The sequence below is a fragment of the Lepisosteus oculatus genome, chromosome 7 (genome assembly GCF_040954835.1).
Source record: "Lepisosteus oculatus isolate fLepOcu1 chromosome 7, fLepOcu1.hap2, whole genome shotgun sequence".
Lineage (NCBI taxonomy): Eukaryota > Metazoa > Chordata > Actinopteri > Semionotiformes > Lepisosteidae > Lepisosteus > Lepisosteus oculatus.
This window is the reverse complement of record NC_090702.1, coordinates 10,654,320-10,671,457: the sequence shown is the minus strand read 5'-3', so window position 1 is coordinate 10,671,457 and position 17,138 is coordinate 10,654,320. Positions and strand designations below refer to the sequence as shown.

The window sequence follows — 17,138 nt, the reverse complement described above, 5'->3', positions numbered from 1 at the left end:
TCTTCATTAGCCTGTCCTCCATTTAACTCCCATAAGCCACCTTGCTCTCCCTAACTCTTACCTTCAGCTCTTTCTGCACTTGCTTCAGCTCCTCCTTGTCACCGGCCCGAAAAGCCCTCTTTTTCCTATTTAGGATGGCCTTCAGATCACTGGTGACCCAGAGTTTATTATTGGAGAAGCAGCGCACTTTCCTGGTGGGCACTGCACTGTCAACACAGAGGTTTATGTAGTCAGTGATGCAGTGGGTAAGACCATCAATGTCATCTCCATAAGGCTCACAGAGTATCTCCCAGTCTGTTGTTTCAAAACAGTCCATCAGTGCATCATTAGCCTAAGCTGACCATCTGGTGGTCACTGGTTGCTGTAGTACAAGAGGCTTGTACAGAGATAGGAGGCGAACAAGGTTGTCGTCAGATCTGCCAAGGGGGGGGAGTGATGTGGAGCTGTAGGCATTTTTGACATTAGCATACAGGAAGTCCAAAGTCTTCTTATCTCTAGTACGGCATTTAACAAACTGTCTAAAAGTAGGCAGAATAGATGAGAGCGAAACATGATTAAAATCGCCAGTTATCAAGAACATGGCTTGTGGGTGACAAGTCTGTAGTCCAGATGTAACAGTGTGTAACTGAGGCTGCGTCGGCAGAGGGCGGGACATACACCAGCACAACAATAACCTGGGAGAACTCCCTAGGTAGGTAATATGGCCGCAGGCTAACTGCTAGTAGCTCAATGTCTGGGGTGCAGAGCTGTTCTTTTAAAGTAATATGATTACAGTTACACCATCTGTTACTCACAAACACTGCTAGCCGTCCTCCTCTCTTTTTACCGCTCTCCTTGATTTTCCGATCCGCACGCACCATCTGAAAACCCTCTATTGTAGCGTTAGCATCTGGAACCAGTTCGTTCAACCAAGTCTCTGTGAAGCACATAATAGAAGACTCACGATATTCCCACTGGCTCCTCGTCAGCGCCGCTAGCTCCTCCATCTTGTTGGCAAGATATCGTACATTCCCCATTATGATGGAGGGTAAAGAAGGTTTATACCTCCTTTTTTTAGCCTGACACGTTGCTCCGGATCTACAGCCTTTGCTCCGTTGTATTAGTTCTCTGGGGATCTCCAATCGCTCCCCCGAGAACACTGCCGACTTCCGTAACATGAAGAGCTGGTTTCGGGTCTAAACAAAAGAGCCCGGTTTGCCCGTAGTATACGCCGGTTTAAAAAGTTGCTCAGAGACCGTTGTAGCGGCGAGGCTTATTAATAAGAAAGAATTAAGTGTTCTGAGCCTTCCCAAATGAGGCCCCATTTCTCTGTTCATCTCTGTGGTGCAGCCACAGAGAAACCATTCATGCAAGATGTTTTCTTTTGATAAGGACAGCTCCCAAAGGGGGATGCACTTAGCTAAGCCTGGCTATCATGATCAATGGTCATCCATTGGCGCCTATCTGTCTAGGGAGTTGGACATCTGGACTGCATTACTAAGTGTCAGGACTAAGTGACTCATATCTCACCTTGATCAACCAATCAGGGACTGGTAGGGCCGAGTGACCCACGTGGGACTCTGATGCCCATGGAACTTTCAGCCAATCAATGAGCTGAAGTTCCTCCAGGTAAAAACAGGCAACACAGAGAGCCTGAGAGATTCAGATTCAGATTCAGATTCAACAATTCTAAATGGAATTCAAAGGAGAATCCCAAGAGCAGGACATTCTCACAGCGCGCCTCCTGACCATCCTGAGACTCAGCCCGGACAACCACGGAACGGCCAGTGTGTCCGAGTGCCAGAACTTTCCTTTGTTCTAAGAGTCTAGAGTGGAGGTTGCCAGAGAGTAACCAGCAGCAGGCCTCGTGAACAGGTCGGAACTGTGGAAAGCTGAATCACTATTCAGAACTAGCTCTTCATCAGGAACGAACCGGTCCTCTTCCTGACTTGCTGGGACCCACAGTCATCTTTTCTCCTGTGCACAAACTTTGCTAGTTAAAGCCAACAATGAGCTTCAGCAGCGCACCGTCGCAAGCCGCACAGCACAGCCTGGCACGGAGCCAGAGAGCGCGGATTGGACAGCAACAGCCTGCAACTGTTTCTTTGTGCCCGCAGATCTGAATCCCCAAAGATTGGATGAGTATTCAACTTCAATGCATTACAGCTCGAGAATTCAATTGTTATCCAAACCAGTTGATATCAATTTAATTCCTAAGAGTTATGTACTTGTTTCGAGTATCTAATGTAGAAGTTGTAACCAAGTTCACTTTACGAAACGGTCTTAATGAATGATATACTGAACGTATGTCCTCTTGATATGTGTAACACTTCGTAACTGACTGAATATATATCTTTTGTATTCTGATAACCCTCTCGATAAGATCTGTTAGTTTTATATGCATATTCTATGTATTAATAAATGTATCCTCGTGTATTAGTACCTGTGTGTTTGCGTTGTTTGAGTTATGTCGCATGGTTGGATTCTAAAGCCATCAAAAGAATCAACTTTGTGATTTACTGCTACAATTAATAATTGTCTCAGTAAATGCCCAAAGCCTACAGAACTGGTGCCTTCAGAGAGCCACTATGATTACATATTTGGCTTCCCTGAACCGGTTTTCCCTACACCGTCATAACTCCGAGAGAGAGGGAGAAAAAAAAAAAGAAAAGTTAACGATATCCCAAACTAAAACTAATGTAACTACCAGTAGTAACAACAAAAAGGACACACAAATCACAAAGTAACCGGAGCTGCTGCAACAGGCTGCCGCACTCACGACACCATATTGGAAATTCTCTAGCTGACAATTGGTACTACAAGCTCCATAGTGACATACAGGAGGTTCAATACTAGATGACAGCATCTTAAGTCTACAGGCTTCTAGGAATTCACCTAGGCACCTAGAAGTTTGTTTGCAAGAGTTTTGCCAGAAGCCGAGCAATCCCAGGATGACTAATCCCCAAACGACCTCTGGCAACACTGGGACAATTGTGTGTCTTGCCACATGGTCAGTTTTCTCTCAATGGAATATAGCCATATTTACTGGCCAGTCAACCTTGTGCCAGTCTTTGAAAATCAGGGCTTTAATATCCTTATGTATACTCTTGCAAATCAATATAAAATATTTGAAAATGTACACATTTGAAATTTACACTACCAAAAAAGCTTTTTAAGACAACAAGTTACTCTAAAATAAAAACAATTTTGGTTCCACTTATACTCCAGTAAATTCTGCTTTTTTGACATTTGATATGATTGACTGGTTTCTCAAGTTATAGGAATCCATCAATACCAATGTTCAGCTAGTCCTTATTATTAGGTGAATGAATCACAATCCATCTCTATGTAGTCAACAGCCATACAGGATCATAGGACACCAAGAGGAGAGGTATTTTGAAGTTACTAGAGGGCAGCAGTATTCTGTAGCCATTAGAAAGAGGCTTTGAGGCCCTAAGTTATAGAATTTGTTATAAAAACCATGCACTTAATTAAAAATCAAATAAACTTTTTTTACTTAAATATCCAAAATGTAATGAAATACGAAATGCAGAAACTCAAAATGTGTATCCTTTTTAAATCTCAAGACAACACATCGCCTCCTAAGACAGGGGGTGAATTATTTTATGACAGAAATACTAACAAAGCATATGACTGAATTTGCTTTTATACAAAAAGCTGAATTTAGAGCTTGCACAAACTTTAAACAGTGGAGTTTGTAAAATGGTTTTATTCCTGATTTTCCTGAAAAAACACTAAAACAGTAACACATGTTGACCTAGATGGTGTTTCCACAAGAGGTTTATAGTGGTTGTAAATATTCATTGCATGACTGGACAAGAGTCTGTCCACATTATTTTTTTCAGTACATTTGGACTTGCTGGGGAGGATAATATATCATACTGTTCTGTTTTTGAGGAATTTAATAAATAAAAACTGATCTACACAAAATGAACAAATGCAATTCAGAACAGCAAGGTACACTAGGCTACAGTTTACATTTTAATGTGCAGTGTAATTTTAATATATTGGACTGCAGAGTGTTTAAATTATGTTACATGTCCGAATTTGTCGGAGCAAAGACATTGATGCTTTTGTTGTTGGACAGAATTTCCCCTTCTGATGCCGAGTCCACAGTGAGTGAGCCTTCTAGTGGAAGGGAATCAGCTGAGGAGAGCACGAGACCCTCCATCACCCCAAACGATGGAAAGCAGCATCGGAAAACTGTCAGGAATGGCAAGTACATCATTTAACTTGAATTTGTATTAATGATCAACACTGGAAAAAAAATGATTGAAAACAATACTTTCTTTCCTGCTAAAAGACTTCACAGTAAGTCCTGTCAGTTCTTCACCCTTCACTGTGATGCACTCTTCAGTCATATAAGTCATATTGCTTAAAATGTCTGGGTGGATTCTTAATCTTTATTAGACATTAATAAAATGTGAAAACAGGTAAACTGTGAACTTTAAAGCTATTGCTTACAGTGTCTCAGAAAAAACAAAGATTTAACATACAGTATTGTTTCTTTAAAGCCTGCAGTCTTGACACTTTGAAGTGTCATGTAATTGTGTTATATACTGTACTCAACCTGCTCCATACAATCATAGCAAAAAACAAAATATGTAAATAGATAATGTGTAGAAAAATGTGAGATTGCATTAAATATTCAGTGAATTTACAACAAACGTAAATTAATTTAGGTGCACGAGCTACAGATAATCGAGTGGCCTCTGTATGCAATAATAGTGGTTCACATGTTTTCACAATAAATGCACCTGATTCTGTAAGGTACAGTACCTCAGTAAGGTACTTTCAAACAAGGATTCAACTAGGGAGACCAAGGAGCTTTAAAAACACTCTGAGGGTTAAGTTGTGGAAAAGCTTAGATCACGCTTGAAAAATCAAATTATCCTTTGAGTATTGTAAAGTCAAACATTAAAACGTGACTTTAGACACTGGCTAGATTTGGCCATCTCTCCTGGGCAAGCAAGGGCAGCTGGGCAAGGAGGGAACTGATAAGAGATCCAAATATATGGCCAATGATAACTTTGAAAGAGTTCAATATCCCAGTTGCTTTACGCAGCTGGCCTGTTTGGTAGATTAAAATCCATCTCAAATCTTGTGTTTGCAGCAACAAAACATTTTTGTGATACCTCAAGTAGAAAAAGGTTTTGTGATCAGACAAGACACAATTGGAGTTTTTTTTCTCTAAACGCAACATCTGACACAAATCCAGAACAATACATCACTCAGTCAGCACCATCCCTACCATTAACCATGATTGGTTAGAGATGGGTTTTCCATTCTGACATACAGACCTGCTTCTCATCAGCAGATACTAAGAAGCTTATCAGGACTGATGACTTTGAGCAAAGTATTGGCAAATGTTAAGAGAATTTTAAGTGCTTTAGACTTAAAACTTAAAATTGGGACAAAATTCACCTTTCAGTAGGACAGTTATCCAAAGCTCAAGCCCAAAGCTAAACTAACTTGAATCCTATTGAAAACCCCCAGGAAGACTTGAAAACTGTAGTCTGTAAGTGACCCACAAGCAACTTGGGAGAGCTTGAGCAAATCTACCAAGAATGGGCAAAAATTGCATAGTGTGCAATTGCAAAAGTCAGTGTACAAATATCGTAGAGAGTAATCCATAAAGGCCTGCGGCCATAATTGTTACCAAAGGTACTTCCAACAAATATTGAGTTCACCCAATACTTATGCAGTCAACACATTTAATTTTTTTTTCTTCAGTTTTTCTGACTTTTTCTATAACATATATTAGTCTTCAGTTTGAGCACTCAGGCTATGAGTAAGATTATTAATTAAAAATGTATTAATCATTTTGCAATTTCACAAAATTGAACACCATAGAGGAAGGGTCTGAATATGTTTTCAAAACACTATATTTGCTGGTATGTGTTTCAAACAAAGAAATCTTATCTCATTCTCTGGACATTACTTTCATCTATTGATTCATCTATTGATACTGTATTTTCTTTTTGCTCTCAGGAAAAAATAAAATTGGTAAGATTTTTTTCACTATTAACTTCCTTTGTTGATAAAGTAAAACATTGAAAATGTCAAGACATTTGGGTTATTCTATTAAAATTAACAGCTATGTCAGTCTTTCCTCATTTGAACCACAGAATGTGTTAATGAAGGTGTCTGCTACAATTAGTAACCATTAACCAATACAAGTTCTGTTAACGTAAAACATGAAACCAATATGATGCCTTGACTCAAATCTGCAATTTTGTGTAAAATACAATAGTATTTCACAATTAAGAAATAGAATAGTTACAATGGTGAATGTCATTAATATGTAAATTGCCTACCTGTGTATACACTCAAACACGTGACTTGCATATTACGGAGCATGCCTTGAGCCTTTTAAAAACCAAAACATTTCATATATACTGTATAGTGTAACGTTTTCGGGTTTGGCGAGGACTGACACAGTAATTCTGACTCTCGGAGTCGGAGAGGAACAGCGCTTTTATTTTTCGGACGGGCGTCCGGCACAGCAAGCACAACCAAAGCGCCCATGCACAAGCAGAGAGAGAGCGAGAGAGCCAGAGAGAGAGCACAACACACTGGGGTCTATTCGGGTAGTTACACAGGGATAGGGTGGCAATTGGGTACAAGTATAAAAGGGGTGCGAAACCAGGGAACTATTTACATTTACAGGCGATGTCACCACTTTGTACACCCATTTTACAATGGATCAGCTTCACTGGTCAGTGGTTTTCCTAGTCCCCACCTTGACAACTACATGTACTACTACCGTCCTGCTCCTTGCTGTGTACCCCAGCCAGGCACTCTTCTGCCGCAATGCCAGGCGAAGGCTGTACAATAGCATTGATTACACTTAAATGTTTTAGCTTTTAATATTAGAACAGTAATTAATACTGCTTACGGCACACTGTATTTATTGCCGGTATTTCATCAGTTGTTTTATGAAAGATACTGACAATAGCAGCAGGACTTTTGGCCTGGAGTTATGTTACTGTAGGTTCTGTTGGTGAATGTTGCCAAAAAATACTCTACCTACTGTATAATACATCTTTTATCTAAACACCAAACCAATACCTGATACTCCAAAGACCAATTCCATTCAATTAGTAACAAGCATTACCCTGTCTGCAGTCGAACACTTTGTTATACTGTGTATTGTAGCTCTCAAATCCCAAAGAAAATACTGTACGCTAGCCCCCTGATGGAAAAGGGTAGCAGAAGAACATTAAAAGGTCATATTGTGTTGGGATTAAAAGTTGCATGAAAAACACACATAGAGGTCACTTTTTGGTTCTAGTTATATTAATCTCTTTTACAGGCAGAAAGAGATGTTTATCATATCAAGTACTGTACAGTGTTCATCCTTGTTATTTTAGGACTCTTAGGTTATAAACATTGAAATGTATTGTTCTTTCAAAAGGATTTTCTCTGATTTTCTAAAAAGGCAAACAAGGGCAGCTGAAAGGTCGATATGTCCCCCATACTCGTCTCTCAATTACAGAGGTTTTCCATCGCATGTGTGGATTTAAAATCTTTGTTTTTCATGCTAACAGCATTGACTGTTCATATGATGATAGAGCAAAACATTGCAACAGCCTAGCCATTAAGATATTAAATAACCCACAACCCAATGCCCTGCTTTTAAAACTTTTTAGAATACTCTTCCCCTTTAAAATTCAGAAATGTCATTCTGTTGTAAAATTACGTTAGAATTTCTTCAGATATTTGTACCTGTAGCCTCAAAATGTAGTTTTGGATACTACAAAGAGTATTTATTATGTTTATGCAACCAGTTATTTACCTATGTTATAAATAAGTTTAATTTAGATACATTCTTTATAAAGACCAAATGAATGAACACAGATTTAACAGAAATGATAGCATATTCCCTTTATATTCATTTTTAAATTTTTCACAAGAACAGACAATCTTTTATCTTACCATTTATGTTCGACAATAGTGTAGGAGAATGCTTATTTCTACGCAGTTAAAAGTATAATCTGAATGAATGAGATAGGGTGACCCAGTGGCAAATGAGCAATATTGTACTTTTGCACATTGACTTTGCTATCTATTTTCAGATTAATGCATGAAACACATTCTAACATAAAGTAGAATCATCCAAATGCATTATCCAGTTTAATTTTGTTTTTTTCCATTTGAAAAATACATGGATATATACAGTACAGAATAAATCATGTTTATTTGATTAGACTTGATTTTCTCTAAATCTTTTTTTTAGATTTATATTGCTTATAGACACAGAATTCAATTAAATTATAAGAATTTGTACTTTGGAAAGACTATTCTACAGAAACATATTGAGATATATATCAAGACATCTGCATCTCAGCTATGTGATTGACAGCTGTTAAGATTCTTCAGTTGCTGCCAGGTTTGGTTGGATGTGAGTCTGCCAAGCTAGCAGTGTACACCAATGTGATATGCATGCACAAACTGAGCTTACAGTGCGTCAGTGTCAATTCTCCTATTGAATCTTACTCTGCTGTAAGTACTTAAGGGCTCACATTCTCACTAAACACAGTCATTAACAATTCCTATTTCCATATTCAGGAGAAATAAGAAAAAAATATGCAATATGCGAACCTTCAAAGATTCGGATTGTGAGATGCATTTACTCATAACTCTGCAGTGCATATTTATGCACATACTGTATACAGTATTTGTGCTGAAAAACAACATTATGGAAAAACCTTTTGCAAAAGGATTTTCCACATCTTGAAAATACTGATGAATTTCTGATTTGCTATAGGAACTGGAAGTCAAATGAAAGATGAAGATAGCTCATACTTCTTAATTTACATAAAATGCATGTGTAAAAAGAGCACAGTACTTTTTGGGTGTTCAAAAACTTTTGTTAGTGATTGCCTGGAATTTCACAGTTCTGATGATAATCTTGTGTACATCCCTGAAAGCAGGTCCTCTACAGATGAATGGCACAGAGGAGCCACTTTCCTCTGCCTCTATATTTGAGCACGTTGATAGAATGTCTCGCACATCTGAGGCAACCAAACGGGTTTCCAACAAGATCCAGCTGATTGCCATGCAGCCCATGCCCGCTTCACCACTTCACAGCACGGCAGTTTTGGAGAAAGTGTCAGAAACTGCCAAAATCAACAAGGAGGTGAGTCTTGGCGTCAAGGCAACATTGATGCAGGAAAATGTTTGGCTTGTTAAAGACCTGTATTTCTTAAAACAGATTAGTTTTCCAGTCTGACAGTACTTTGTACAGTACAGATGTACAGTACTTTGCATTGCCTCTGTGTGTATTGTGTATGTTCCTATACACCCACTCCTCAGGTTACATAACAGCTGAATTCCACATGTCTGTACATAACCCGAAAGGAACTCTTTCATAGCTGTGGCACGAATATTTATAGAGAATTATTAATCATGATATTATACAGTATAGTGTATAATCATACCCTCTTCATCCTGAGGGTTGTGGAAAACTGGAGCCAGACCAAGCAGACACAGGACAGCAGGGCAGATACACAAATACAAGCACAATGGGACAATTTAGCGAACCCATTTAACCTAGCCAGCATGTCTTGGAAGGTTGGAGGAAAACATGTTTATAACATGTTTACACAGCTTAATAACAATAATCCATAACCTTTAGCACTCCTTGTATTATTATCATCAATAACACTAAGAATTTACAGAAAAAAATACAGAAACCTTTATCAAACTTTTTTGACTAATAGTACAGTATATCTGTGATTGCACTTCTTTTGAGTTCCAAATTTTCATTGTAAAGATTTGTGCAGTAAATAGCTTTCTTATCCTTTCATTTAATGGAGTCAGTGTTTGCTTTCATTTTAGATACAGACAGCATTGAGGCACAAGTCCGAGATTGAACACCATCGGAATAAGATCCGTCTAAGAGCTAAAAGAAAAGGACACTACGACTTTCCGGCCATGGATGACATTGGTATCGTGGACTCCAGGGAGCACCGCCGTATCTATCAGAAAGCTCAGATGCAGATTGACAGGATCCTGGATCCTGAAGTGCATGTGCCTTCAGTGTTTATAGAATCCAAGAAGAGGTTAGAGATTCACTTATTCACTGCCTGTCATAATTAAAGCATCTCATTACCTTAGGTAAACTGTTTTTTCTGTTGCTTAATACACTAATTAATTCTGGGTATTCATTCTGTTTTAGTTTTATAATAACATTTTTATAAGAAATATTTTTGGATCTCTCAACATTTAATCTTTTTTCTGAAGGAGATGCTTAACAACACAATTCCAGCTAATATAGTGAGGAGATTTTCTCTTTAAAATTTGCTAGGAAGAATACAAACACATAAGCTAAGTAGGACATAAATAGGTTTGTCCCAGTTTTTTTCCAGCTGGAGAATACCAAGTAGGCTGTATGTTCAATGGACCTCTGAAGCTATTGAAGAGATGTTGCTGAAATATTATTTTTAACTATTCATAAATAAATTAAATCTTAAAGACAAATGCATCATTTTGAAAAAGATTAAATATTTTACTATATTTATTCCCATTTTTCCTATACAGGATGGAAGATGAAGGCTTAGTGGTATTCTGTCAATAGTGTAGTTTAAATATTTTTATGTTTTTTGTGCTAGAGTGCAAAAAGATTCAAGATATTTTTCTTTTCAAGAGCAATAGATTATGTAAAATCAGCTATGTTTCTGTGTGATAAACACTTGCATCTGGCAAAAAGAATGTATATTTAAAAAGTATTGCAGATAATGTACTTGTCCCTGTAGAACCATCGAAGTTGCCTATATTACATACAGTATACAGTATATTTAAGTATAACACTGATCATGTAAATAATATCATTTAAAAAGAAAACCGCTTGTGATTTACAAGTATATATCGCAAAAAGTCACTCTTGTACCTTCATACCCCCTTCAGCCGTCTCCTTTTTTCATGGTGTATCCTCTGCAATAAGCATCTGGATCTGTAAAAGTTTATACTTTATGTCTTATGTTTTTTGTAATCAACTGTTTTTTCATCCAATCCATGTGTCTTACTGGCAGGAACTGGCTGTAACAGTTTGTAGATGCCTTCAGACTGCCAAACTTACTCACTTTTCACAATCCATAACTGGTGAAGGGAACCTGTCCCAGGCTTTCTGTACAGTACTGTATGTGAAAAATATGTGGCATAGCCAAGTGATAAAACGACCTGTTATTTGTTAATATTGTGTTCTAGTTCCTGATAACTTTACACAACATTTTGATAGACACCCAAAAGAAGTAATAGTACCCAGTAATAGTAATAGTACCAAAAAGAACAAGAGTAATAAGAGACTTCAGGCAAATTCTTCTCTTCCTTCTGATAAATTTTCTATAGAGTGAGATCAGAATGTTGTACTGTTTGAGCACAACAGGATATGGCTTTGCTTGTAATGCTCTTAGGACCACTGTAGCTGCCTCTGTCCCTTCACTTACATTGTTTTTGGCTTGAGAGAGGATGTCTTGCCATAATATTTCATGTACAGTAAGTACTGTAAATACATGCAGATACAGTACTTCTTTTTACTTTTTGATCTCCTGCATTGTGTTTTAAGATGTACTGTATTTATTCTCCCCATACTTTCAACTGTTTGCCGTTTTTTTGCCATTTTAGCTTACTTGGCCTCTGTTCCATTTTGACATAGTTTCAGCTTCCACACAATATTGTGCAGTAATGGTTCCCAACTCAGGTCCTGCTTCAGTCTTGAGCCTGGATGTTGCTTTTCCTTCTTCTATCCCAGACCTCACCTTTGCTTATTGATGCTTTTTGCTGACCTGATTACTTTTTTAAAAGTATCGTTTGTCTGTTCTTGCACACAGTCCTTCTAACAAGTTTAATAATAATAATTAATAATTGCTTATTATTTAATTCAAAATGGGTGAGGTATTTCGCGGCATACCCCGGTGGGCGTGTCGCGGTATCACGCGGTATCACGCGTCATTTGACGCTCTGCCGGAAACTATCCGGCGTCACCTTGTAAAACCGCCAGGGGGAGCTTAACCTCTCATGTACCTGTACAGCATTTGAGCCTTTAATTTTGAACTGTGTATTACAGCATGTTAATCATACTATGAACTTGAATATAATTATTGTTAATGTTAAAAAGTTTACAGCACAGTACAATAATAAATGCTGACCATGACTTTAGAAGAACAAATTACCTAACACTCAATTTAAACACAAGCTGTCTTTCTGTATGATCCTCTAAGCTGGTTCATACAGAAAATGTAGAAATGCATTAGCCTGATTATGATTAAAAAACACATAATTAAACACGCGTTTGCGATTTAAATCAGAACACGATTTAAATCAATATAAATGTTTATATTGTAACGCATACTGTCCAGCCTCCATTTCTCTATAAAAATTTACTCTGTTGCACACACACGCACAATAGAAGCAGGAACCGCTGTCAGTAGGGAAGAAGGTGACTATTCATTGTTATCAAAAATGACTTAGAATCGATCATGTTCCGATATTTTGAAATATAAAAGTCAATTGATTGTCCATAATATCACTATTCTATTTTTTCGAAGAAATGTTTGTTAAAAGAAAAGTCCAACACCAGCTGGATTCGAACACACAACCTGTGCGTTGTTAGTCACGCACGTAGACCAGTAGGCTACAAGACAACTCACATGCGCAGGGAGGTGAAACAGCCCTACACAGCCCTGTCACAGTACACGAATATAATCATGCCGTTATTAAATTCTTTAGATACACGATTCCATATTATATTGGCAGAAAAGCTTAAAACGACCACTTTTTCACACGCTATTTCACATGCTAGTTAAATACTTCGATGCTTAAAATCGTTAGGGAGAAATGGAATACCGGTGTGTATTTTTCCTTTAAAGTACCGATTCCTGGAATCTGACTGGCTGACACCCTTCTGAAGTGATTCCATAAAATCTGGTATACGGAAAAGAAAGCGTTGATAAATACAAGTGTCTTTTAATACACTCTTTGCTGTGCTCTTGAGGATCCTTGTGATATTTTGAGCTCTAGTTGAATGATAAGTGTCGCATTTTAAATCATTTTCATAGTTAGAAATTATGAAACACCCTGTTAAAAGCAAGGAAGTTTTTATGCCAGTTGAAGTAAAACAAAATGCCTGACAAAGTATGGCTTGGACAGATTCCAAGTGCTTGTACAAATGTGCTAAAGAAATTATACTTTGAGTATACAGCTTGTCCAAAGCCATCCATTATTAATACTATTAGTAATATCTTCAGTAAAGGCTTTGATGCATAAATATTTCTGATAAAGGTAGGTTGTGTACTTTTGTCCAACTGAGCAATCTTGCTTTCATAAAATATACCAACATTTTAATGACTGATGATTAACATGCTGTAATACACAGTTCAAAATTAAAGGCTCAAATGCTGTACAGGTACATGAGAGGTTAAGCTCTCCCTGGCGGTTTTACAAGGTGACGCCGGATAGTTTCCGGCAGAGCGTCAAATGACGCGTGATACTGCGTGATACCGCGTGATACCGCGACACGCCCACCGGGGTATGCCGCGAAATACCTCACCCATTTTGAATGGCTGCATCTGTAAGCAATTATTAATTATTATTATTAAACTTGTTAGAAGGACTATGTGCAAGAACAGACAAACGATACTTTTAAAAAAGTAATCAGGTCAGCAAAAAGCATCAATAAGCAAAGGTGAGGTCTGGGATAGAAGAAGGAAAAGCAACAGCCAGGCACAAGACTGAAGCAGGAGGACCTGAGTTGGGAAAAATTACTGCACAATATTGTGTGGAAGCTGAAACTATGTCAAAATGGAACAGAGGCCAGGTAAGCTAATATGGCAAAAAACAGCAAACAGTTGAAAGTATGGGGAGAATAAATACAGTACATCTTAAAACACAATGCAGGAGATCAAGAAGTAAAAAGAAGTACTGTATCTGCATGTATTTACAGTACTTACTGTACATGAAATATTATGGCAAGACATCCTCTCTCAAGCCAAAAACAATGTAAGTGAAGGGACAGAGGCAGCTACAGTGGTCCTAAGAGCATTACAAGCAAAGCCATATCCTGTTGTGCTCAAACAGTACAACATTCTGATCTCACTCTATAGAAAATTTATCAGAAGGAAGAGAAGAATTTGCCTGAAGTCTCTTATTACTCTTGTTCTTTTTGGTACTATTACTATTACTGGGTACTATTACTTCTTTTGGGTGTCTATCAAAATGTTGTGTAAAGTTATCAGGAACTAGAACACAATATTAACAAATAACAGGTCGTTTTATCACTTGGCTATGCCACATATTTTTCACATACAGTACTGTACAGAAAGCCTGGGACAGGTTCCCTTCACCAGTTATGGATTGTGAAAAGTGAGTAAGTTTGGCAGTCTGAAGGCATCTACAAACTGTTACAGCCAGTTCCTGCCAGTAAGACACATGGATTGGATGAAAAAACAGTTGATTACAAAAAACATAAGACATAAAGTATAAACTTTTACAGATCCAGATGCTTATTGCAGAGGATACACCATGAAAAAAGGAGACGGCTGAAGGGGGTATGAAGGTACAAGAGTGACTTTTTGCGATATATACTTGTAAATCACAAGCGGTTTTCTTTTTAAATGATATTATTTATTATTTATTTCTTTTCCACCACCACCAGTGTGCAGCACCCACCTGAATGATGCAACAGTAGCCATAGTGCACCAGAACACTAACCACACATCAGCTATCAGTGGGGAGGAGAGCAGAGTAATGAAGCTAATTCATAGATGGGGATTATTAGAAGGCCATGATTGGTAAGGGCCATTGAGAAATTTGGCCAGGACGCCAGGGTTACACCCCTAGTCTTCGAGGATCACCCTGGGATTTTTAATGACCGCAGAGTCTCGTCTCAGTTTACGTCTCATCCAAAGGACAGCGCCTTTTTACAGTATAGTGTCCCCATCACTTTAATGGGGCATTAGGACTCACACCAACTGCACGGTGAGAACCCCCTGCTGGCCCCACTGATACCTCTTCCCAGGGAGGTCTCCCATCCAGGTTCACACCTGCTTAGCTTCAGGGGGCTGCCAGTGGTGAGTTGCAGGATGATATGGCTGCTGGCATAGTTAAGCATTATAACCCCAAAAGCTTTAATTCTACACTTACATCAAATGCATTTTAATTTGGAATTACACAGGAAATGGCAAAAAATGTGAAGGGAGGAGAAACAGTCACTATTTCTGTTCCAAGTCAATTCCAAGACAGCACACACAAGTTGCTTCCGTAGCCAACAGAGTAATGCGTGTTGGTGATGATGTTTTAGTACTAGTATCTTTTTATAATGTATTGTAACCTTGTTGAAATGCTATTGTTTTTCCTCCATGGTACTAATAGGTTTCTGGAAAAAAAGAGGCCAGATTAAAATTAAAGTTTTGAGTAGTGATTTGAATGACCTTGTTGGTTGCATACTGTGTTTAAATGTAGCTTATTAATGTAGTTAATAATGTTTGGAAATATTATTATACTTCAGTTATTTTTATCTACAGCTACCGAAATTCCCTTTAGTTACATGATTCCATATTAATATTGCATGTGAAGGATTTAGTAGTACAACAGATTAGATAAAGCTACTGTTTCACTAACATTTTACACACCGCATGTGGCACTAAATTCAGCATGCTGAAACACACTGCACTATACTGTACCTTGCTTACTGCTGAAACATATTTTGACATGCATTCTAGATGGCTGCATTTTTAAACCAGGTGGTGTTACCATTCACCGTGTGGGGTATGGAATGAGACAACCTTAATCTAACCTGTAGTACAAGATAATCCCTTTCTCAGTTGATCCCATTGGACCGTCTTTTTTACTTTATTGGCAGCCTGACACAGCAGCAACTGAGTTGGCTGCTACAGTACTTACAGTATACAGTATTTCTACATTTCTCCACCTCAGAGCTATATAATATAGTGCCTAACCTGACAGCATTAGAACTGTTTCTCTACACTGCACCAACTCACTTTTGAGTAGACAACCCTTGAAACCTGTATTTAACCCAGCACAACCTTATACTGAGACACAAGTAACCTTCTTTTTAAGATATACAGTAGATATATACTGTATATTCATATCAATTTTTTCATACACATTTTCTTGATCTTTCCACATACCCATTTCCCACACAAAAGTGTGTTGCTCAGCTTGCCTGAGAGAATGTGCATTCATGATTTTCTTGGCTCTCTAGAAAGCCCTTTTTACCTACTGTATGTAATGTGCTTTGCTTTCTTTGCAACTAACACTAACTGGTTACACAGATAAAATGATCACATAGGAAAATGTTTTTTTGATGGATTAATATGTGGAAATATAAAAAATTCCCTCTCTATAACTTTATTAAACTATAATTATGTTAACCTATGATTCTTTTAGTGCAAGAGGAAAACGTTCTCCAAAGCAGAGAAGAAAGCATCAGGTCAACGGCAGCCTAACAGATGCAGATAAAGACAGACTGATCACCACAGACAGTGATGGAACATATAAGAAGCCCCCTGGAGTCAACAATGTAGCTTACGTTGTAAGTCACTTTCTTTACACTCTATAACACCAGGTCTTCAAGAACAGAAAGGTTTCCATGCTTTCATGGTGTCCTAAATCAAATTTTGTCCGAAATCCCAATATTGTTTTTTAAATCACATTCTATGTAATATCCATAGTTCCTTAGTAAAAAGTTAACAAATAACTAAATTACATTTTTCCACACTGTATTTCACAAAATATTTAACTTCATTAAAGTAATAGTTGCAAGTTAGGTACTTAAAATGTAATTGAATTACAGCACTGCTGTAGAAAATATTAATTTGTTTATTAGTTAGGATAATTCTGTTTTTCTTACAAGATGGAGCTGGGAAAATCATGTTAGACCTTGTTTTTCATTGCTTGGGTGTCACGAACTGTTCTTTCCAGAAAAAGTCATGCAGGAGACAGGGGCGTGTCCTTGGTGCGCTGGTGTACGGGGAAGGTGTGGCCGAGGCAAACAATCCAAATAATAAGTCCATAGGCGAATTCCAAAAACACAAGCAAAAGTCCATGGCCAGGTGATCCATCCAAAACTAAGGATTAAAATCAGGAACCGGGTCAGAACTGGCAAGGGGAACAGG

At 38.0% G+C, this 17,138-nt stretch overlaps 1 protein-coding gene across 1 annotated transcript in view; it reads left to right on the top strand.

Annotated features, from left to right (window-relative positions):
• Nucleotides 1-17,138, top strand: part of LOC102684936 (UPF0606 protein KIAA1549) — a 131,294-nt gene that overhangs the window by 98,667 nt on the left and 15,489 nt on the right. Inside the window, exons 12-16 of the mRNA XM_069192154.1 lie at nucleotides 4,088-4,215; nucleotides 5,992-6,006; nucleotides 8,937-9,142; nucleotides 9,844-10,067; nucleotides 16,411-16,555. Of these exons, the coding sequence (XP_069048255.1) occupies nucleotides 4,088-4,215; nucleotides 5,992-6,006; nucleotides 8,937-9,142; nucleotides 9,844-10,067; nucleotides 16,411-16,555 (718 nt within the window). The remainder of the gene's footprint in view (nucleotides 1-4,087; nucleotides 4,216-5,991; nucleotides 6,007-8,936; nucleotides 9,143-9,843; nucleotides 10,068-16,410; nucleotides 16,556-17,138) is intronic.